The sequence below is a fragment of the Chaetodon trifascialis genome, chromosome 20, assembly GCF_039877785.1.
Source record: "Chaetodon trifascialis isolate fChaTrf1 chromosome 20, fChaTrf1.hap1, whole genome shotgun sequence".
Classification (NCBI taxonomy): domain Eukaryota; kingdom Metazoa; phylum Chordata; class Actinopteri; order Chaetodontiformes; family Chaetodontidae; genus Chaetodon; species Chaetodon trifascialis.
In genome coordinates, this window is record NC_092075.1 from 1489081 (window position 1) to 1512337 (window position 23257).

Sequence of the window (23257 nt, forward strand, 5' to 3'; positions counted from 1 at the left end):
GTTGGACACAGCGGAGCATTTAGCAGCTAAAGAGCCTGATATTTCAACCGGGAGCTGGTGGAGACCAAAAACAGAGCTGAAAGAGGGTGATCGTTGGATAACTTCATCGAAGTGTTGCTCACCAATGCAGCTTTAACAAACTTCAGCCATCATGAGCAGATGTGTGAGGCTGCACTGAGAAATCATTTGTGAATTCAACTTTTCATTTTCATGAAGAAGAAGAGAGCTACTCCATCTTTCAGAAGTTGCTTTAAAAAAGCAAACACTTGGAAACATCACATGCAGCCGTCTTGTGCCCACGCTGTTCATATCTCCGGAGACTCTAGTAGGAGGCGAGCAGTTGTATGTATTTCTGTTCAGGGGAAATGTGGAGACTCGGCTTGTTCAAATGTCTTTCCAGTCATGTTTTCTATTGTTTAATTTCCTCACTCTAATCATCGTCACTGTGGTTAAGTCACTCTCTTCTCGTCGTTGTATGGACAACCTCAAAGCACATTAAAATGTCTTTCTTCAATGCTCTGTCTTTCTTTCTTTCTTTCTTTCCTCCCTCATTGGAATGTCACATGTGGCAGACGCTCCTCCCCTCTGCTCAGAGATGGGTGAGGGGAAAAGGGGGTGAAGGGCCATGAGGGAGAGATGTGACTGAGCAATATGTGGGAGAGGAAGAGGAGGAGGAGGAGGAGGAGGAGGCAGGGAGGTGTGCTGCTGCTGCTGCTCCACTCCAGACAGACGCTCCAGGACGACCAGGAGGCTGCTGTAAAAGCTTCAGCCCACAACATTTTCTTCCTCTCTGCATGCTGACTCGCCATCAGAGAGGAGGAAGCTCTCTAGACCTCCACAAGCTCATCCCTTTGTTCTCTCCACAGAACATCCCTTTCATGTCCTCTGAGACTTCTTAAGGAGCTCAGAGACTGAGACAGCTGAATCTGTACATCTGCGGGTCAGATGTTGGTTCCTAGATATTTTTACTAGTTTGAGATTCAGGACTTTTCCCAGAGGACGTCTGCCTCATCCTCGTCAGTGTCGTGCTTCCACTGGAGACATGAGGGCCGAGGTGCTGCTCGTCTGGGTGGGTTTGACCCTGGGCTGCGCTCTGGTCTGCGCTCGAGAGGATGTGAAGGAGGACAAGGTCTCCAGAGGCCGGATTCAGGCGAGAGAAGCCCGAGGACTGGCCGAGCACAGGAGGCGGGGGGAGGAGGTGGATGTCGAAATGTCAGATGAGCCTGCTGAAGCGGTGGAAGAGGAGAAGTCCAAACCAAAGAAGAAGAAATCACCTGAGGAAATTGAGGCAGGTAAGAGGAGCTTCTACAAACACGGGATGGTTTGTCTACTGCTCAGATGATGTTCATCTGGGATTGAATTTAAACCTCGTTTGGCACAAATGTTAAAGTCAGGTTAAGATTTTTCTGGACTTTCCTGGCCTCCTCACCGCTCCAAGCTTCCAGTCACAGTTTGCAGCCAAGACACTGAGGATACACAGACAGGAAAGGCTGCAATCAATCTCAGAGGCAGGAAAGCATTTGGTTTGAACTCTGTTATCTAACTCTCCGTCTCCAGCTTTCTCTCCGAACTCGTCCAGACATTTGCTTCCCTCCATAAACTCACAGAAACCTTTGCTAAAGTTTGTGTGTTTACCAGATGAATTGCATTTCAAAGGCAGCACAGCAGAGGGATTTGGGGATTTTGCTTTGATGAAAATATCGCAGTGATTCAGAGATGACAGCGCAGAAACTCGCACACATTCAGTTGGTGGTCTGACATTTTCTTGGCAGCCTGACTGCACCGCTGCTTACAGTACATGACTTACTCTCTCTGCCAGGAATACAGGTTGGACACGCGACAACGTTTTCAGTCGCAAGTTTTGTCAAAGCACAAAGGTCAGAAAATGAGCTTTACCATGAGAGTGGCGTCTGTGCCTCAATTATGTCTACAAGACAGACACATCCGTGAAAAAAACAAGTCTGAGCAACAGCAGAAATATTTCCACTACGATTTTCCATAAGAGAGCGGACAGGATTTACGAGACGACCCACTTTCAGTAGCACTGATTCAACGGTGCTGATCTTCTGAATGTTAACTTTCCACTGCATGAAGCAAAACCACAAGCCTTACAGCCAGAGCTTTTCATGTGTGACTGATTTAGGTTACATAAAAGGCCATAATTAACAAAACCTGAGCCCCCAAACAATTTTTCATTACTTTCAAGCTCTGTTTATCCAGGGAAGGCTTTGCTGAGCATGCAGCATCTCTATCAGCCCTGTTTGACGTCATGCTTTGCTTTGACTTGCTGCTTTTTCTGCACAGATTCTTGCAGCCTGTCCATGCTGTTATCTTCACTGTGTGCACAGCCAGAGGATGTGTTGTTGGGCTCCTACTTCCCAAATCTAAGTGTAAAGTTGTCATCAAGCAGAGCGCACACTGCAGACCACATGCCCAGAAACAATCACAACCATCTTCAGCGATGCAAAGTCCAGGATGCAGCGATGATGCTCTTGCAAAATAGTGTCAGCAGGGATCTTGTTTTGAACCTTGTGCACATGGAGAGGTGAGCCCTGGAACCAAAATGGCTAAACTAACCAGTAACACACAGAGAGCGGGGGTGAAGAATGCAAGCTGAAAGCCAATGGCCGGCTCCCACCAACAGTCTACTTCCTGTGAGTCACACGACGATTTGACCAAACACAGACTGATGTAGGAATTTGAATTTCACATTTTTATGCACTGGGAAAATTGCACAGCCCACACAGCGCATAAAAAAACGACTTGTCGGTCAGTCGCTCCACCTCTTTGGTCCAGACTGAAATATCTCGACAACTGCTGGATGGATTGTGATGAATTGTGCTTCACACACTCATGTTCCCCCCAGGATGAGCGCCATCAGCAGGTCAAAACATGTCAACAGGTCAACACATCTAAAATGGTGACCATGTTAAACGTTATACCTGCCTAGCATCAATGTTAGCATACTGGCATTAGCATTTAGCTCAAAGCATAGCCACAGAGCAGCTAGCTTGGCTGTAAAATCTCGTTATCCTTTAAATTTCTTTGGCTAATTCCTGTTTTTGTTGGACACCAGCCTGTTTGGCATAGCCTCAAGAGAACAAAACAAATAAAACCTTTGAATCTGGAATATGCACCACAATATAAACTGAATAATGGTCTTAAATTAGAGAAATTTTTATCACAGGGTCAACTACAAGACAGGGCCGTTTCCTGACAAATGAGCAATTATTTACAGTAAATTACTATGAACCATTGGACCTGCAGTGAACCCGAGACCTTTGGGGCCTGTGGTCGTGTGTTACCATCACATGCCGTTTGGCAAAGAAACCATGTGCCATAAAACCACCGTGTATGAGAAGACAAAACAGGAATAGCTTTGTGGTCTGCTGCTAAGGCTGGAGCTGATGCGTGCAGAGAATTCACAAGCCTCAGTCTCAGGTTGTTTAATGTTATTTCTGTGCACAGTCACAGAAAAGGTGACTGACAGTAATGAAAAGTGGCTCCCCGGCACACCGAGGGTGAGTCATGGATTGGCTGCGAGGGACTGTTGTGTTTAAGGACCAGTGGAACATCAGGAAACGGAGGAAAACAAGCCGCCCTCTGAGTCTGTGCTGGAGTCTGAACGATGATTGCATAACGACGGTGGATTAAAAACACTGAACCTGAAGACCTTTGAAGATCTCCTCTCTGTAATGTTCTGTGTAATTCTCCATGAAACCACCTATTTATTCTTTCAGGTCTTTGAGCAGTTTCTCATCACACACTGGAGGGGGTGTAAAGCGACGCTGAGCTGACTGAAGGCCAAAACATTTAAGTTTGGAGGTTCTGAGGTCGCCCCCGTCCATCCGCTTGTTAACCTCCTAATAGCTTGGGAAAAGGCTGCATTTTAAACTCTGCATACATTAAAAAACATTTGGTTTTGTGTGCAGCTTCCTGACACAAAACCACAAGTCTGTCATTTTCATGCACCAATCAAACAAGCAAGACAGAGCCAGGCTAGCTGTTTCCCACTGTTTCCAGTCTTTGTGCTAAGCTAGGCTAACTACGTTCTCACTCCAGCTTCATACTTCAGGCACAGACGTGAGATCGACCTCATTCTTCTTCTCTTATTCTCAGAAAGAAATCAAACAAACGTTGAGGAAACGAGTTGATGTAATAAAGCTGGTGTGATTTTAGCCATTTCCTCTGGAGGAAAACAACGTGCTGATGTCGCCTCTCGTCTCACTCGACCATCAGACCAAACTTTGTTTCCTCTTATGTAACTCTTCCGTCACGCAGACTGTTGAGCACCGGGTGTCAAAGGAGCAGCTTTCTGGGGAGATGATTAGTCTTTGGCAAAGGTCTCCTCTCTGAGTGCTTTCTTTTTTGGTCCCAGACCAAAACAAACCAATGAACTGCTGAGTTCTGCTGCAGAACCAGGTCCTGCTGGGTTTATGTCACCGTCTGTCTGTCTGAGACTCAGTCGGACTTGTTTTATAGGAACGTAATGACGTTTGCTGTAAATACATGTGTGCTAAAAAGACAGCCTGTAAAGAAAGACTGAAGAGAAACATTTGGCAATAAAAGTTCATATAGTCAGACAATAAAATGCTTAAAGAAGCTACACAGCTGCTTCATGTGCCATACTGTCTTTCATACATACACACACACACACACACACACACACACACACACACACACACACACACACACACACACACACACACACACACACACACACACACACACTGTTGACTGGTTGAACTGAATGTTTTCCTCTCTTAAACCCATCTGTGTGAAGCCAGGGCAAAGAAGGCAGCAGAGAAGGAAGCCAAAGCGAAGAAGCAGAAAGCCCCCAAACCCACCAAAAAGCCAAAAGCCCCGAAGCCCACCAAAAAACCCAAAGCACCAAAACCCACGAAGAAGCCGAAGGCCCCCAAAGCCACCAAGAAACCGAAGGCGATGACCACAGTGCAGCCAGACAGCAGGCGACCTTCTCTGGAGGAGGAAGAGGAGAAACTGCTGATTGAGCTGGGCTGGGACACGCGTACGTTCACACACTCTATTGATCAGGATATTGATGATTTTTCAGGGTACCTGCAGATCTTACATGATCTGAAAATGAACGTATATTCCACTTGATGCTTTTAAGAGACGGATGGTTGCAAATCTGACTTTAACGTCCTCTAGTGGAATAAATATGAGCTTTAAACTGATCTCATCTTCTTGAATCTGAATGTTCTGAGTCCACATTTGGTCTGATGGGATTCCTCCTAACTCTTTCACTCCACCTTCGCAGTGTTTCGACCTGTGACCCCACAGGGGCCTGGAGCCGAGGAGCCCGTCGAGCCGGACCTGGGTGAGACTTTCGCCGCTCGCTGTGCTGCTTCCAGGGCTCGTTAAATGAAGAGCAGAGACTCATCACGTTAAATGCTAATATTCCTGATTCACTGCAGCGATACTGTCGGCTAAAATGCAGTGATGGAAAGTACATGTACTCAAGTAGTGTACTTAAGCAGGATTTTGAGGTGCCTTACTTTGGTATTTCATACTTCTACTCCACCACATTTCAGAGGGAAATATGGAACTTTTTTACTCCACTACATAAAAGTACTGCTTACTTTTCAGCTTCTGATTAATTCTATAAAATACAATCAACAAGTAATGTATGAAAGTTTACTGATCACGCTCCAGCGGGATATAAAGTCATTTAAATGAGCTCCAGCTGCAACATTAAAGTGATCAACACATGAATGTATTGCTAATTATAATACATTGATGAATCAAATGGGTCATTCTGCAGCATGAGTAGTTTTAATTTTGGTACTTTAAGCATTTTGATGCTAATACTTTTGAAGTTTTACTTGTAATGGAGTATTTCTATACTATGATATTGGTATTTTTACTTAAGTAAAAAATCTGAATACTTCTTTCATGAATTCTAAACTGTAAAAGAGTCAGTTTGAATCACTGAAGTGTTGATGTGAGCATCATGTTGTCACGATAGCGATAAACCCAAAGCTTCCTCCTCGCTTCTCTCATGCAGTCGACGTTTCCAAGAAGCCGACATCTCCACCAAAAACTCGCAGCGAGCTCGACGCCGACTACTGGGATGCCAGACGTAGGTTTCACCAACATCTATTCATTCAGAGCCAGAAGTTTGATGAAGCCTTTGATGACGAAGCTCCAGCGGGTTACGAGGAGGCGCGATCACAGCCAGGACACTGCTGCACTGCATGAGACACATCCACTGTCTGAACGTTGCCATCAGAGGAATATTGTTTCACATTTCTTTATTGCATTATTGCAGGCTGAGTTCCTTTTCCTGTTTGATGGCAGAGATTTTGGCCTAAATTCGGATGAAAGTGGAGAATGTGTTGTGTTTCTCACAGATGACCTGCCTGGTGGACTCCCTGACAACAAAGAAGTCACAACTACTGAGGTCATCATGTATATTCCAGGTACCCCCCCCCCCAGCATAAGGTCATGCTTGTAAGAAGGGCTTACATCTGTAATGTACAGCGAACTGAGGGATTAAAGTTAGAAATGCTTTAAAGAGTCATGGATATTAGAGTTCATAATAACTGTTTAAGACTGATTTTGTCTTGAAAATGACCTTTTCTTTCTCAGCCATGTGCAGAATTCATCTAAATGAAACGAAAACTTTAAACTTCATGTTTGACGGGAGGTCAAAGTGATGCGTATCTTTGTGTATTAGTTTGTCTTGACGGGAGGAACAACTAAATGAGCTAAATGCTAAAGTTGAAAGGTCACCAACTGTTCACTGCATTTCAGCTTCTTTTTGTTTGTTTTGGAAGGAAAGTCTAAGCTGTAGTCATCTATGTGTTTCAGAGGAGACCACCACAGTCCCGTATGTCGGCCCCTGGTATGAAGAATACGACTACGCCGACCGTACGTCCCCAAAAATAACTAACCAATAACATAACGAGCTTCATCATGGGCTGCACTTCGTCATTGTGACCATGAGATGAGCCGCTTTCTGTCTCTTCACAGTGGCTGCCAAGAAACAAGAAGAAGAGGAGGAGCAAGCGCGAAAAGAAAAGGCAGAAAAAGGTCTTTATTCTACTTTTCTGGAATTCAGCTCAGTTTTATTTATAGAACGTTAAACCACAGCAGAAGCTGTTTCAGGACATTTTCCATACAGAGACCCAACAATCCCCCCACGAGCAGGAGCTGCCATACAAACACACTCTCTGAAGCACCAAATGTGGATTAATCCGCCGCTGAAAATAGTCCCCAACAAACGCACTACTTCCTCCAAGAGGAACCAATGAGCGTGGAGCTGACAGATGAGAGACGTCAGGCTAACATGTTGTTAGTTTGGTCCTTTCGTGGGATTTGTTGACAATAAGAAAAATATAAAAGCTCCAGACTTCTCCTTTATCCTTAATTCTTCAGAGGTTTAAGATAAGATAAAGCCTTGAGAAGGACGGCTCAATTTGTTGATGGAAAAGTTTGAATGAGTAAGATATGGATGATAAAACACAGTGTTTTTGGGAAACACAGCAAAAAAGATTTGCAATATTGCACAAGATGTGATGGATATTAGCAAATGCAGTGCAAAACGTAGGTTTGTGATGTTTGTTCAGGACGATTTGACTTCCAACAGCTGCCCTGTTGTTGCGGACGGTTTTGTGAAGCTCAGAGAGCAGCTGGCTGATGTTCTGGTGACATCAGGAAGGGAGGTGTCCGAAATCATGAGTTTGATAACTCTTCAAATCCAGTGAAGTCAAATGAAAAGTTGTGAAAGCCGACTCTGAAATCCAGCCTTGAATGTCTGACCTCGAATACACCAAACTGACCCATATCTGGGATGGGAAGCAGAGGTGGAAGGAGTGAGGGGAAAGCATGGTGCACTGTACGAGCACATGTGGAAACGCTTTGCGTGGTGGCTGCAGAGCGAGGTCCATGTGAGAGCATGTTGTCACACATAATGTTTTCTCATTACGCCGTGAAGCTGAGCGGCTGAGGAAGCAGTGGGAGGAAGAGGAAGAGGAGCGACTCAGGCAGATGTCGGTGCCCACTGAACCCAAAAGTAAGAAAATGACTTTTCTCCTTTAAATTACGACATTAAAGACGGAGAGTCGACTGACTGATTTTGATTTGATGTGGTGGATTGTAACTGAGTACATTTACTCAATTACTGCATTTAAATACCAGTACACAGTGCTTGTACTTTGAGTATTTCCGTTTTATGTAATTTAATATTTCTACTACATCTCAGAGGTAAATATTGTACATTTTACTCCACTACATTTATCTGGCCGCTTTAGTTACCTTTCAGATTAGTTTTCCATTACCTCCCTGTCCAGTGAAGAGCTCGTATCTCCAGATGTGTTGATGCTGATGTGCTGAACAGAAGGATGAAGAGTTCCTTCATGTCTTCAGCTCAATAAACTCTTTAAAAGCCTCTTGGATCAGCTGAAAAAGCATCGTCACAAAGCTGAAAACAGCCTGTTTTTATGAGCTGCTCACACTGTTTGGAGATACGTGGTTCTCACAGGACGCCGCTGCAAACATGTGATGATCTTCTAGAATCTGAAGCATTGATGAAGATTAAAGCAGCAACAGGAGATAAAGGAGTTCAATGAGCTGAAACATCTACAGCAGGAACATGAATGAACACATGAATGAACACATGAATGCAGCAGGAGCATGAATGAACACATGAATGCAGCAGGAACATGAATGAACACATGAATGAACAGGCACATGAATCCACAGACAGCAGAGAGAAACACAAGTACTTTTACTTTGAGTACTTTAAGTACATTCTGCTGATCTGTAACTTGACTTGTGAGTGAAGGTTGTGAATACTTCTGCCGCTGTTCACTGGTTAAGCGCTGAGTCTTTGTCAAGCACCACAGTGGAAACCGTCTTTGAGGACACGTTTCAATGCTTTTGACAGACTCGTTAACGGCTGCGCTGCTGCTCCCACGAACGAGGCCGATGAGTGCTTTGAATTTCCGGATCGTTCGTCAGGCAGATCCTGTTTGTGTGAGCCTGTATGTTTGCGTTTCCTCTCAGAGTGTCCTCCTCTGGGCTTGGAGTCTCACCGGGTGGAAGACGACCAGCTGCTGGCTTCCTCTCAGTCTCACCACGGCTTCGTGGCTGTGAGGGGACGACTCAACATGCAGGTAGACGTACAGCTCGCCTCAGCCCGCCGGGAACATGTGGAATTTAAAAGTTTGGCTGTGAAGTAAAGCCGTGGTCACCTGCAGGGCTCTGATAACGACGACGATCTGTACGGCGGTGGATGGTGCGCCGAGCCAGAGGAGAGTAACCACTGGTTTGAGGTCGATGCCCGCCGAGAGGTGGAGTTCACTGGGATCATCACTCAGGGAAGAAACTCAGAGAAGCAGTGAGTCCTGCTGAAACGAGCTCGGTGCACACGCTGACGCTGCTGTGATTTGCTGCTTTTAAACCATCTACATGTCACATTGATGATACTGAAGCCCATTCCTGTCAGGAAACGAAAGACAGTAAATGGGACTAACTTAAAAAGGGTAAATCAACATTATGAGATACTAGATTCATACTTTTGAGTCAGTAAATTTCAGATTTTTGGCCACTTGGGGGCAGCAGAGCGAGCTGACACTGACAAACATTCAAACATTTTAAAACACTGCTAACATGTCGCCAAACAGCGGCATATTTACACGTCCAGCAGAAACATTCATTCCTCTGGAGTCATGTTTGTGTCCAACCCTGTCAGCTCTGTTCATGGGCTCGTCCAGCTCCTCTTTAGCTGGACGCTAACTGTGTCTGTCAGCTGTTCGCTGGATTTAGCATCAGATTTTTCACTGGAATCAGCTGAAACATGGTTGATCAGAGCGGTGCGAGTGAACCAAAAACAATGAGCTGAAAGACACTACAACGCTGAAAGGGACTGCAGGGTCAGCTGATGATTCTCTTTGGAATAAATTCTAGCGACACGTTTCACATCACACATCTGATCAGTGTTTGAGTGCATTTTTAAAAAGTCATAATTTTGATTTAGTATCTCATAATTTGGCAGCAATGATCTTCCATATAAGAACAATTATGGTCTGATTAATCTCACTTTATTCCCAGTGAGGATTTCATGTCCTCTTACTTCGTGGCCTTCAGTAACGACAGTCGTGATTGGACAACGCTGCACGACGGCTACGCTGAATGGGTGAGTGGAAATTAAAAAATACACAAAATGGCCAGTGTTTACACAGAAAGACACTAAAGGATTACATCTCTTCTACTGTGTGTGACCGCCTCTGTGCAGTTGTTCTATGGGAATGTGGATAAGGACACGCCGGTGATGAATCAGTTCGCTACGCCCGTGGTGGCGCGCTACATCCGCATCCTGCCTCAGAGCTGGAACGGCAGCTTGTGTCTTCGAGCAGAGATCCTGGCCTGTCAACTTCCCAGTCAGTAACCTCACAGCACCCCTGCCCATGTCTAAACGTCACATCTGCAACATGTAAACTTTACAGCAAGCAGGGAGCCTTGTTTTAAAGCAGCTCTCAGTGGTTTCGTGACCTCGTGAGTCTCAGAGCGTCTCTCTGAGGAATACGTCACCGTCCACCCAGAGAGAAAACACAAACCTTTGCCAGACTTGAAGTCAGAACGGTTTCATCCAGCAGTGGTGATGCACAAGAGTCTGTTTCACAACACAAACTTCATAACCTCAGTTTTACAGAGTGGATTACACAACTGCACTGGAAGCTCTGACCTCAGTACTTCACACTTACGCACATCTTTTTTTTGTTTGTTTTTTTTGGATTAACTTGCACATTTCAAACTGTGAACTTTTGCTCTTCACTGTTTTACTGATTTTTCTTTCAGATTTTACTGTCTTCTTGACTTGCAGTACTTCTTTCTTTATACGTTCTATGTTGTTAAGCACCAAAACAAATTCCTCATGCGTGAAAAACAACCTACAAATAACCAGTTCTGATGACTGCAAAGTGTTTCCGCCATTTCCACTTCCTGCTATCATCAGCGTGCTGCTTCTTCCAGGCAGCTACCACGGTGAGAATGAAGTCGACCCGTCAGACGACCTGGACTTCAGACACCACAACTACAAGGAGATGAGACAGGTCTGTTTTTAAGTCCGATAAATGAAACAAAGAGTCGAACAGCCGATAGTTCTACAAAGAACGATCTCACAAAGGCGTTTCCTCTTGCCTCTCTCCTCCAGATGATGAAGGTGATAAACGAGGAGTGTCCCAACATCACCAGGATCTACAACATCGGTAAAAGCTCTCAGGGCCTGAAGATGTACGCCATGGAAATCTCTGACAACCCTGGAGAACATGAGACAGGTACGAGAGACGGACAGAACCCACTGAGTTCATGTGAGAACACTGAGAGTTTCATCCCGTTAAAAGAACAGACTCTGCAGTCTGCAGCAGGAACATGTGGGAAACGTCCGAAAACTGGCGCCAAATGTTGTCACTTCCTGTTCAAATAAAGCCCCCAGGGGCCACAGTTGGATGTCGCCCTGCAGCTCTCTATACTGCCTACTATTTAAAGCAAATTTGTCTTAAAAATGTAAGGAAAAAAAAGACAAACAGCATCAGTGGCATCCTGAACCACAAGGTTCTGTTGTGGTGGACGAGGGAGCGTTAATTTATCCTCAGAGAAAACACACACTGAATCAAGGGTCAAAAACCTTTGAGGCCAACTAATAGATTGTAATTTGAGGTAAAATTGATGTGGCTTGTCTTTAGTTGAGTGTATCCACACTGCAACCAGGAAGCCCAAATGCTAACATACAGTCTGAAACGGATTCCAGCCAAAGTACAAATCCTGGGACCAGAGTCTGCACAGCCAGAAACACCTGATATGAACTATTTGTCACTTAGTGGAACAACGCTGACATTTCTTGCAGATTTTCTATACATTTTGTTTTATATTGTAGCAAGATTGACAAACGTGGGTGTTGAGCATCTGCTTTCATGCATCAGCAGGAATTCTGGCTGCGAATCAACAGATTTCTGAGCGCGTCCTGCTGAGCTGTTCGTTATACTGAAGAAATGCGTTCATGCACAGGTCTGAATCTTCCCATCATCTTGGCACTAATAAACCCACGTGCTGTTCCTTTTGCTTGGCGCTCACCAGGTGAACCTGAATTTCGGTACACAGCTGGTCTCCATGGTAACGAGGCGCTGGGCCGAGAGCTTCTTCTCCTGCTGATGCAGTTTCTGTGCAAGGAGTACAACGATGAAAACCCCAGAGTGCGCCGCCTGGTGGACGGAGTGAGAATACACCTGGTGCCTTCGCTCAACCCTGACGCTTACGAGCTGGCGTATGAGATGGTAGGATGAAGCATAAATTACTCCTCTAAAGCATTTCTAACCTGAGTATTCTTAAATTAACAAAGCGTTGGTGCGACTACACGCCCTGAAGAAATGACCCTCGGTGTAGGGTTGTGGTTAAAGGAGCACTGGTTTGCTACCCGGGGGCTGGGTCGCGGGGGGAGCAGTCTGAGCAGGGACGCCCAGACTTCCCTCTCCCCAGACACTTCCCCCAGCTCTTCTGGGGGGATCCCGAGGTGTTCCCAGGCCAGCCAAGTGACATAGTCACCCCAGCGTGTCCTGGGTCTTCCCCGGGGTCTCCTCCCGGTGGGACATCCGATAAAGATGCCCGAGCCACCTCAGCTGATTCCTCTCGATGTGGAGAAGCAGCAACTCTACTCTGAGCTCCTCCCGGGTGACAGAGCTCCTCACCCTATCTCTAAGGGAGCGCCCCCCCCCGGGAGAAAATGGATGGATGGATGGATGGATGGATGGATGGATGGATGGATGGTTTGCTACTCAGCTTGTGAAACCTGTTGCATAATGTCGTCTTTGGCTTCGTTGGAGATTTGCCAAATCTGAGAAAGCTACCCTGATGATGTCATGAATATGACATTAGTTGTATTACGGGAAGTGCAGTAGATCAAATGTTTTTGGAGGTTGTCCCTCACACTAAACCGCTGCAGTACTCCTTTAATGGAGGTTTTCCATAATTCTTCGTGCTTGCAAAATGAATGACCTCTCTTCACATCTTCACAGCAGATTTCACACAATACTCAGTTGAATGGCTGGCTTGCCTTTTTGGAGACTTAGCATGGTCCTCTTCTTGTTGTCCAGGGTTCAGAGATGGGGAACTGGGCGCTGGGCCACTGGACTGAAGAAGGTTATGACATCTTCCAGAATTTCCCAGACCTCAACAGCATCTTGTGGGGAGCCGAGGACAGAGGCTGGGTCCCTCGGATAGTCCCCAATCATCACATCCCCCTCCCAGAAAACTCCCTCAATGGCTCCGTGAGTTTGTTTGATGCCACCATGAGATCATTCACCACTTTAATCCTTCACAGTAATTTGGCATTCAAACGTTTCTCTGCTTCCTTGCTCTTACAGCTCGCCACTGAGACAAAAGCCATAATTTCCTGGATGGAGCGCAATCCATTTGTGCTGGGAGCTAATCTGCAAGGGGGAGAAAAACTGGTCGCGTACCCTTTTGACATGCAGCGTCCACCCATTTCTGTAAGGCAATTTTACAAAGACGAACCATATCAACCTATGGATTACTTCAGCAGTTATACACCGATTCAATAATCCTATCATCCCTACATGTCGCTACAGTTGACCGACAGCCGGCGTTGGAGAAATAATGCCGAAATGAACGAGGAGACGTGGGCTCGCATTCAGCGACAGAATGAGGGAGCCCTGAGGGAGACGCCCGACGACGCCATGTTTCGATGGTTGGCGATGTCATACGCGCACAGTCATCTGACCATGACGGAGACGTACCGAGGCTCCTGTCATGGTGACGACATCACTGCGGGACAGGGCATCACCAACAGAGCCATCTGGAAGCCAGTTGTGGGCAGTAAGTGTTGACACTGTGGTCAGCAAAAAAGAGGGGCAGAAGTTTGGAGGCAGGATTAGAGGAAGACAACAAAATGACTTCCTCCAACGCAAGAACTTGTTACTGAGCACCTGACACTACTTGGTGTAATTGGAGGTGTGAACTAATCCTTCATTCTTCTGAAGCTTTTGTCATCTCTCCCACAGGTATGAATGACTTCAGCTACCTGCACACCAACTGCTTTGAGCTGTCCATCTTCTTGGGCTGTGACAAGTTTCCCCATGAAAGTGAATTGCCTCTCGAGTGGGAAAACAATCGCGAGGCTCTGTTGTCCTTCATTGAACAAGTAAGAATGGGACTGACAATTACAGGTAGAAATCAGCTCAGCTCACCTGCCTGCAGACTCGAGAGGTGGTCCTAGAAGGTTTGCTAGAATAGTGTTGGTTGCAGTGGATTCCAGTGGTGGCAGCCTCCATTGACACCTTGAAGGTATTTGCCCAGTTGTGAGGGACTGGTGCAGCAGGACAGTTGGCCACTTTCCTGTTTGGTTGTCCAGCCATCAGGACCGCATGACACAGAAGGAGTGTATTTTAAGGCTTTTCAGCACGAGACAGTCAGTATCACAAACCGCTTCTGACGCCATGTTTGTTTACTTCTTGCTCCAGGAAGTCAGTACCTAGAACCTTCTTCGTGATGACAGGTCGTGAAAGATGGAAGTGAATGAAGTGGTCATTGGTCGAGGACCAACCTATAGTCTGTCATGTTTCTTGGCCGAGTCACGGCAAGAATTTATGACTCTATACTCATCTAATCCGACCCCGGCATTACTCAAACTGGCTTTCCTGGATGTTATTTCGATGCTTCACTGAAACTTAAACCTTCCCAAACCAAAGCCAACCAGTCTGGAGGCCTGTTAAAGATAGCATTTGGGGGAGCATCACTGAAATTCACCATGTGCAGATTTTGAACATTTATGTGTCTTCAGGAGCAGAGCGAAGCGCTGCCTCCCCATAGATAGATCTGATCTACCTGGCTAAAATGCTGTCACCAGGGAGACCTTATGTAATGGTTAGCACTCTGGTCTTTGAGTTCATATCTCGGTGGGACCTCATCCTTTCTGTAATTTCTCCTTGCAGGACTAATGAAGGAATACTGAATTGAATTCTTCAACAAACAACTAAGACCATCAGATTTGATTTGAATGATGTGACAATCTCATAAAATTCTACTCATAGTGTCTTTAAAGTCTTGTCCTTCGCCATTGTCTCCCATTGAAACTGATGTAGTCTGAAGTCTGGTTGGATGTTCAGGTGGGATTTCAGGCATAACATGCTGTTTCCTGTGCAGGTAAATCGAGGGATAAAGGGTGTAGTGAAAGATGTGGAGGGAAATCCTGTGTCTAATGCCACCATATCTGTGGAGGGTATACGGCACGATGTCAAAACTGGTATGTTGGGTACAAGAGAAAAGATACTTGGCATGATGGAAATTTACAGTTTTTGTATTTTTAAAGAATTTCATTTCCTGACCAGCGATCAGTTCCCCAAAAATGTTCCCCCAAAATGTTCTCTCATTTTAGCTGCAGGTGGCGATTACTGGCGGCTGTTGAATCCTGGAGAGTACAGGGTGACTGCCAAAGCTGATGGCTACACCCCTCAGACCAGACTATGCATGGTGGGCTATGACTCTGGAGCCACTCCATGCAGCTTCACCTTAGCCAAATCCAACTGGGACCGCATCAGACAAATCATGGCGCTGAACGGCAAGAGGCCCATTCGACTTGTCACCAGACCGAGCGTGGTGAAAACGACGCCAGCCAGCACAGCAGGGTTCATCAGCACCACAGAAAGCCACGCCAGCGCTCAGAGGGCAGAGCGACTCAGGCGGCTCCGGATCATGCGTTTGCGCAGGTTGCGGCTGCAGAGATTACGAGGCGGTCTTGGCACCACTTCTACCACGACAACAACCACAACCACCACAACGACAACGACAAGAGCCACCACGACAACACCTGAGACAGAGAGTACCACCTCCTGGTACGACTCCTGGTTTCCTGTGGACAGCTGGTCCACCGAGAACCCGTTTGATAGCGTCATCTTTGACTCGGTACCCACACAGGACTATCCGTTTGAATACACTATTGATTGATTAGTACTTTCAGTGGCCCCACATCTATGTTACACAAAGACCTTACTAACCACTTCAGTTCGCTGCAACACCACAACTTTAAAAACACACAGTACTTAGGTTGTTAATGATGTAGTTCTCACGAGGTCTTCTCTTGCTGGGTAAACATTTTGAGACAAAGCTGATTTTAAAGGAAGTTCCATACGATAAATGTTTTTTGGGAAATTCTTCACAGAGGATTGATCTGGAACAGAAAGCTTCTGCTGAGCAGAGACCACACAGCACAAGTTTAACTGACTGTGTTCAGTAAAACAGTGCACAGGATGTCACAATACAAGGATATGATTACTTCTCCATTAGAAATGTACTGTGTGTATACCTTATTTTTCTTTAATGGCCTTACAGTGTGATTGCAGGCCTCAGATAAACTACTGCTGAATGCATTTGATTATTTTCTAATGAGCCTTGTCTGTGTATTATTTTGTGGTTCGAATTAGCTCTGTAGCATCGCTTAAAACGTCTAATTATTGGTGGAAATTGAAAACAAACCATAAATAATAAGCAGGATTAGAAGAAAACCGTACAGATGTTGATTTAAATGAAGCATGAGTTGGTTCAACAGCCAAACTCAAGCTGCCTGAAGCATTTTGATCACTACACAAACACTGACTTGAAAACTTCTAATTTGAACCATTGAGGGCAAATCTACAAACGTCCTAGTAACCTGCCGTGCTTCCAGTTTCCACAGAGTATACAGACAGTTCAACAGTTATGAGATGCATTGCCTTTAAATTTGATCCAGACATTGGTGGTCCCCAAACGATGAATCCTCATGAGTTTCATCAGCTCACAGTTTTAATTTGTCCAAACAGCTGAACTAACTTTCTGTTTGCTGCTAATTAGCAAATGCTAGCATGCTAACTCACGTCTGTGGGTACCTGCTGCTACGCCTGCTTAGTACACCTCAGCATCGTAAATACATGCCATTAGAACAACACAAATACTCAATGTTTGAGAAGAAATTACTTTATTTTAATAAACATTTTCATTGTTTCCAGAACAGACGCATTAGAAATGAGATTACATGGACGCTGCGCTCTTCTTATAATCTCAGTTTACGTTTGGATTCCACTAAAACCAAATTCAAACTGATGCTGTTGAGATTTTGGTCTGGTTCCTGTGTTGCAGTCGCGGTCCGTTGCGTCTGTGGTCTGTACAGCTTCAAGAGCCCATTAAATCCAGAGTCCATACAGTTTATATTTGTCTTGTCTGGGCCGACACTGGAGACCAAACCGTCCATCTGCAGTCCAACATCCAGGACTGACACGTGTACTGCAGCTATGACTGACCTGCTTTGCCTTTTCTGCTCTTCCCTCCGGTGTATCGGAAACTCTTCAGTGGGTTCGTCCCCCTGATGTTCTTCTGTGAAATAAAATACATTTCCAGGGCTCTTTCTATTTTAATATAGAGTTTTTATTCTGTGTAAAACGCAGGCAGAAATTTAGGATTATTTCCACTTTCAATTATTGAAATCTCAACTGTTTGAATAATTTGGTCTCTAAGAGGTTAGAGAACAGCTCCTTGAGCCCATGTTGTCTGATTTTGTCTCATTTGACAATAAACTGAATATCTGTGGGTTTTGAACTAAAAGAAATAGAAAATATTTCCTTTTTAGAAGGAGAAACCAGAGAATCTCAGCGTAGTCAGTTTAACTGACGCAAAAATAATAAAATATATCTGCGATATCTAAAAGTGTAGAAAAACATATTTCAGGTTGCTAAGATTGTCACTCTAGTACTGCAGTACCCACGCTGGCCATCAGGGGGCTCTAACGTGCGTTCACTGAGTCTCACCTTGAAACTGGTCTTGACTACTCCTTCTGGTTTTGACTTTTCCCTCATCCTCTTCCTCTTCCTCCTCCCTGACAGGCTCACCACGCTCCTCAGCGTCTCTGGAACTGCAGTGAAAATGATGAGTTAGCAGTGATGGAGGTCCCTGTAAGCATGCTGTGTGCGTGCGTGCGTGCGTGCGTGCGTCTTACCGAGGTACTCGGGGACGTTCTTCAGGTGGGGTTTGACCACAGCAGGATGGAGTTCTTTGTCATGTCTGAGCAGCTGCAGATCTCTGGGGTTATCCTCAAAATATGTCTGAGTGACAGCACAAACATCCAATCAGAGCGCGTCCACACACACACTTCCACCCCCTCCATGGTCTCTGCGAGGTCACTCACCTTCAGTTTCTCGGAATTGAGCAGCTCCTGCTTGATCTCCTTCAGTCTGGCCTCCTTCACTGCCTGCTTTGTCACTGAGCGCATGGCGTCCTGCACGCCAACACAACACACATTCAACATCCAGACTATCACAGCATTAGCATGATGGCCGCTTCAGTACGTCCTAGCACTAGACAGAGAGTTCGTCCTGCTTTGACTCTTCAGGTACGATGAGGACACTCACCCTGCACCTGTACCTGAAGCCCTCTATCTCGTCCATCTTGAACTTGTATGGTTTCAGAACAGAGTCGCCGTGATCTACAAACAAACAACAAACATGCTAATGTCACTATTAGCCCAGTAACAACTATCTGCACTGTCTAACATAAAACAACGACATCCTCCTGTTAACAAAAACCTAATTAAGTGGCTAAAATGTGCCTGGAGGTGATTTTAGTCACATGACCTCAGACTCCATGAAAAGAAGTCGTGGTTACCTCCAGTGAGGGCTTCCTCCACCTCTGACAGCAAGCCGAGCTCAGTGTGAGAGATGAAGGACAGAGCCGTGCCCGGGTTGTCTGCTCTCGCCGTCCTACGAGATAACAAAGAGACCACATCAGGGTCTGAGTGTCATCAGAGGTAAACTGCCTCTTATTGAGCTCCAGAGTAAACAAACACAAGACACACGACGAGAGTGATGCTGACGAAAAGCGGCTCAATCAAAACCTTCTTACCTTCCGACTCGGTGAATGTACGATTCTACGGTTGGGGGGAAATCAAAGTTGATGACATTGGCAACGTTTTGGAAGTCGACACCTCTGGAGACGCCGTATTCTTTGTCCTTGGTCCTTTAAAAACATCATTTAGAAGGAGCGTCAGTGTGAAACCAGGGGAAACCAGTGTCTGATGATCCAAAGCCTCAGGCCTCCTGTTACTAAGAGAAATGCAGGTCGCACGGACACAACAACCAGCCTCCTGTTTGTTTTCTGTTTGAGAATAAAAAGGTAGAGTCCTCTTTATTTTCCCCACAACATGCAGCCATTTATCAGACGATCAACCTCTGCAGTTTGAAGGATCCTCCCATCAACGTACATGCAAGCAGGAGGAGGAGGGCACCTTTCAAACACTCACTCAAATGACTCTGAGCTCTTATTAAACTGCTCCTCAGTGTAGTTCTTTAAGGATCCTGGTGCATGCATTTTTTCTGGTACATTCGTGCCCGATTACGGAACTTCTCAGGTGTCTCAAACCCTGAAAGAGCCGAACGATGTGCTTGTAAACTGCAGGAAAATGACACCAAGCATTAAGGCAGAGCCAGCGTTTCTTCCAAAATCTCGTCCCACTCACTTTCCTTGCTTCTCTGCGCTCTTCTTCTTCCCTTTGCCTGCAGGCGTCTGTGCAGCTGCACCGGGGTCAGCCAAACTCTGCTCATCTGTGGCGATGATGTAGTCGTAAAGCCCCCGGTTAAACTGGCTGATGATGTGACACCTGCAGCAGAGCGGCAAGAAACGTCAACACGTGCAGAAGAGGAGGGATTTCACACGCTGGGCGGGTTTCTAACACACAGAGCAATGCACTTTTCTTCAGGTTTGGCTTCTGGTTCGAACGTGAACGGCTGAATTGTTCCATTATTACCACCTGCCATTGTGTAGCACGCAGCTGCAGGTGAGCAGTGGAGGGTGGAGACAGAGGTGAGGTGCCAGGAGATGAACTTTAAATATTAGCTGGAAAGGGTCATTTCTGCCGTCAATAATTCACCACAGAAACAACTAAACACACACGAGAGTCTTGTTATTACTCGCGTGTCCGTTTCTTTGCATTTGAAAATGTAAAAAGTAGAAGAGAATCAGCTTCCAGACAAACTACTGGAAGGAAAATCACAACATAAAAACAGAAGGGCTGAGATTGGTCTGCGTCCTCTCTCACCTGGAATGGACGGGCAGCTCAGAGTTCAGCACACAGGCAGGAATCCCAAACTGTTCCAGAAACAGTTTGAGTCTGTAGCATCTGTCCACGGCGCCCACAAACAGCAGCGTCTTGCCCTGAACCAGCTGCAGCCTCAGCAGCGTGTAGATGAGCAGGAACTTGTCCTCCTCCTCACACTTGATGCTGTACTGCTGCAGCTGGTTGCTGTCTGGGAGCTGAGAGCCTTGAAGCTTCAGGATCACCTGAGAGGACAAAGATCCAGGTAAGAGGACTAAACCACACCCAGTGACACAAAGGCGACTTCTCTCAGACTACGACTGCGAAGAGGACATTACAGGGTTGTGCAGCAGCAGCTCCTTCAAGGCCTGAACGTCCTCAGTGAGAGTCGCCGACATCAGAAAGGACTGGTAGATCTTCGGCAAATGGCTGTTAAAAAAAAAATTAAAAATTTTAGAAGGTAAGAAGGTAAATATTAAGAGACACGACCCCGATTGGATGATGCTGCTCTGTGGCTGTCGGATGGGTAAATAGGCACGTTAGCCATATCAGCAATACGACCTGATTTCAAGTTAGCTGAGAATTTGTTTGCGTTACGCTGCCCCCTGGTGGCCAAAAGATACAACTACAACTTTAAAGGTAAAATCAGCATCATCATCAGCGGGCTTATATACATATATGTGAATACTCTTCACTGAATGGGACAAAGATCTTTCTGCTGAACAGTCAGAATAACTCAGCGTGTGCAGCCGCCTGAGGAAAGTCAAAATCTTTCTGCGTGTGTTCTCACCACAACAAGTTCTTCAGGTCAGCCTCAAAGCCGAAGGAGAAGAGCAGGTCGGCCTCATCTACGACCAGCATCTCGAGGGATGAATGCAGGACCAGGTTCTGGGCGTTGAGGTGGGCGAGCACACGGGACGGCGTCCCCACGACCACGTCGGGCTTCTCCATTAAGATCGGCCTGTTCAAGCACAACACCAAGCGCACACTTCATCGATAAATCTGGTTACACTTGATGCAGGAGAGTAAATTCTGACTGAATTATCCTCTGGAGACGTAAATACGTTGTGTTTGTACAAACATCATTAATGTCACTCAACAAAATACGTCCTCAGTGAGGGAAACGTGTCTGAACAGACCTCTGCGCTGATAGGTCAGCTTTTCTGGAGATGTCGGCCACTCGCACGTCCCTCGAGCAGAACGCCGTCAACTGTCTGATCATGGTCTGGACCTGGTGACCCAGCTCTTTGGTCGGAACCAGGATCAGAGCTCTCACATCCTGCTCACGAACACTCTGAAGATCAGCAAACACAAAGGAGGCGGTCAGGAGGGCGAAAAGGACGAAGCTGCAGTTACGCTCACTTTACTTCATCCATTATGGGCGGCTGCTCTCCCACCGGGTGCATCCACTGCAGCCCCCCCACGCTCAAAGAAGTAAAGCGAACAAACGAAACATGCGAAAAAAAACGACCATCTGCAGGTATTAATCACACGAGACGGTTTGGTGGAGTAAACTCACAGATTAAATTCACTTTCCTCAGTGTAATTTCTCCTCTTTTCCTCACCTGTTTGGAGGCCAGGATGCGCTGTATGACAGGTATGGCATAAGCAGCGGTCTTTCCGGATCCGGTCCGAGCTCGAGCCAGAAGGTCTTTCCCCTCCAGAGCCAGAGGGACGGCCTTCTCCTGGATCAGAGTGGGCTGGGACCAACCCAGGTCTGCGACCGCCTAAACGGTGATTCAGCGGAAAGTTAACAGCAGACACGGGCAGGAGGACGTGCAGCGAAGGTCCTCAGCTGGAATCGAGCTGGGTTTGTTGTGCTTATACTGTTAAACCACTTGTACACAAGGAAAACCCCCAGTGCAGTTTTTAAGAGTAGGACACAAACACACGCGCATCGAGGTGCATTAGAAGCAATCAGCTGGTTTGACGTCATCAGACAAATGTCAAAGGAAATAAATTTGGTAAATTGTTCCTAATTACACCTTATCATGTGTTGTCTTTTGATTGTTGTTACCAAAAACAGCCCCAATAACATTCGGAAAACAGGTTAACTCATTGTGGCGGCTAATCATACATACATTACTCTGCTTTTCCACTATCCATGGCTCATTTGTCAGCTTTGATATGACAGAAAACAGAACATCTGAATGTTTTACATTTGGTTAAATGGAAGAAAGACACCTTGTGGGACAGCCCAGAGTCCCTCTGAAGCCACTTTTCACCTTCAGTTATCAGGACGTCGGCTGAAGACCACAGAGGATCATTTTCAGTAACAGAGAGACTGATCTAAACATAACACGGGGAAGTTTTCTGCATCGTTTGCTAAAGTTAAAGTTAGATTTAGTCCATTAAACGAAACTGGTTTCTGTGGGAATGTTTCAACACAAAGCAAAGGAGGTAAACTGACGTTATTCAACGGATACGAAGAGCAAAGTCTCCTCACATTACATCTGTAGCTAACAGTGCGCGAGCAGCTAGCGCAGCCGTGAGGGCTCCACCTCTACTTCTGTCCACTTTCCTTCACTTTTCTGCGGTTTTAACTCTTCAGCTGCTCCTTCAACGGTTCACCAACAGTTTATCGAAGATTTACCGACGTCTCAAACGGCCTGTTACCTTTAAAAGACGGTCGTCTAAGCCCATTTCATGAAACTGTAGCCTCTCAGCAGCCATCTCTCCGCCTCACAGCGCTCACACGTGCGTCGCACGAGTTTTACGTCATGTTGCCTTCAAGTCCCTCCACTAAAGCTCCGTGTCTCAACATCTCTGCTCGTCTTCTTGTTCTTGTTCTTGTTCTTGTTCTTCTTGATTTTTTTTTTTTTTTGGGGGGGGGGGGGGGGGACTCTAAATTAATGCGACTCGCTATGATGATTAAAAAAAATCGAACAAAAAGAAAACACTTTTGTATCCTCTCCGTCGGAGCGAAATAGAAGACATTAATATCCTGAAATACTGATTCAATACAAAATATTACGTCAATCAAAGTTTAATTTAGTCTCTCTGAGGCTGTGAATCAGGTCTCTACTCTCGATTTAAAATATTTTACAATTAATCCTAAAGTTATTAAATTTCCTCTTGTCAGCAAACGCTTCTCCTTCCTGTGCTGTGTGCATTTTTTGAATGTGTTTGTTGTCAAATATTTTGGTCAAAAGTAGAGCAGTT

The 23257-nt window shown here is 45.8% G+C and overlaps 2 protein-coding genes across 3 annotated transcripts; one reads left to right on the plus strand and one right to left on the minus strand.

The window, feature by feature from the left end:
* Positions 1–723: 723 nt before the first annotated feature.
* Positions 724–17021, plus strand: aebp1a (AE binding protein 1a). The gene is made up of 21 exons (XM_070988923.1): positions 724–1292; positions 4784–5029; positions 5282–5341; positions 6029–6103; positions 6375–6443; positions 6835–6894; positions 6997–7056; positions 7961–8038; positions 9031–9140; positions 9225–9364; positions 10078–10162; positions 10262–10406; positions 10999–11078; positions 11180–11303; positions 12103–12299; positions 13116–13289; positions 13386–13511; positions 13611–13857; positions 14043–14182; positions 15184–15283; positions 15416–17021. The coding sequence occupies exons 1-21, from the start codon at positions 1043–1045 to the stop codon at positions 15982–15984; spliced, it is 3135 nt and encodes a 1044-aa protein (XP_070845024.1). The 5' UTR covers positions 724–1042; the 3' UTR covers positions 15985–17021.
* ddx56 (DEAD (Asp-Glu-Ala-Asp) box helicase 56) lies at positions 16973–22803 on the minus strand. Of its 2 annotated transcripts, none has more exons than XM_070988924.1 (14): positions 22712–22803; positions 21661–21822; positions 21235–21389; positions 20886–21056; positions 20434–20524; positions 20099–20340; positions 19520–19660; positions 18907–19020; positions 18670–18764; positions 18417–18490; positions 18194–18283; positions 18005–18110; positions 17817–17920; positions 16973–17385 (listed from the first exon to the last, which is right to left on the minus strand). In XM_070988924.1, the coding sequence occupies exons 1-14, from the start codon at positions 22766–22768 to the stop codon at positions 17302–17304; spliced, it is 1686 nt and encodes a 561-aa protein (XP_070845025.1). In that variant the 5' UTR covers positions 22769–22803; the 3' UTR covers positions 16973–17301. The 2 variants fall into 2 exon arrangements, with proteins under 2 accessions (XP_070845025.1, XP_070845027.1); XM_070988926.1 differs by having other exon boundaries at positions 16977–17382.
* Positions 22804–23257: the final 454 nt, after the last annotated feature.

Coding starts and splice junctions, on each gene's coding strand:
- ddx56 (XM_070988924.1), bottom strand. CDS start 22,768: ATGGCTGCTGAGAGGCTACAGTTTCATGAAATGGGCTTAGACGACCGT. Junction 19,021..19,519: donor AGCGCAGAGAAGCAAGGAAA/GTGAGTGGGACG, acceptor ATGTTTTTAAAG/GACCAAGGACAAAGAATACG. Junction 18,491..18,669: donor GGAGGAAGCCCTCACTGGAG/GTAACCACGACT, acceptor GTTTGTTTGTAG/ATCACGGCGACTCTGTTCTG.
- aebp1a (XM_070988923.1), top strand. CDS start 1,043: ATGAGGGCCGAGGTGCTGCTCGTCTGGGTGGGTTTGACCCTGGGCTGC. Junction 5,030..5,281: donor TGAGCTGGGCTGGGACACGC/GTACGTTCACAC, acceptor CCACCTTCGCAG/TGTTTCGACCTGTGACCCCA. Junction 14,183..15,183: donor TGTTGTCCTTCATTGAACAA/GTAAGAATGGGA, acceptor TTTCCTGTGCAG/GTAAATCGAGGGATAAAGGG.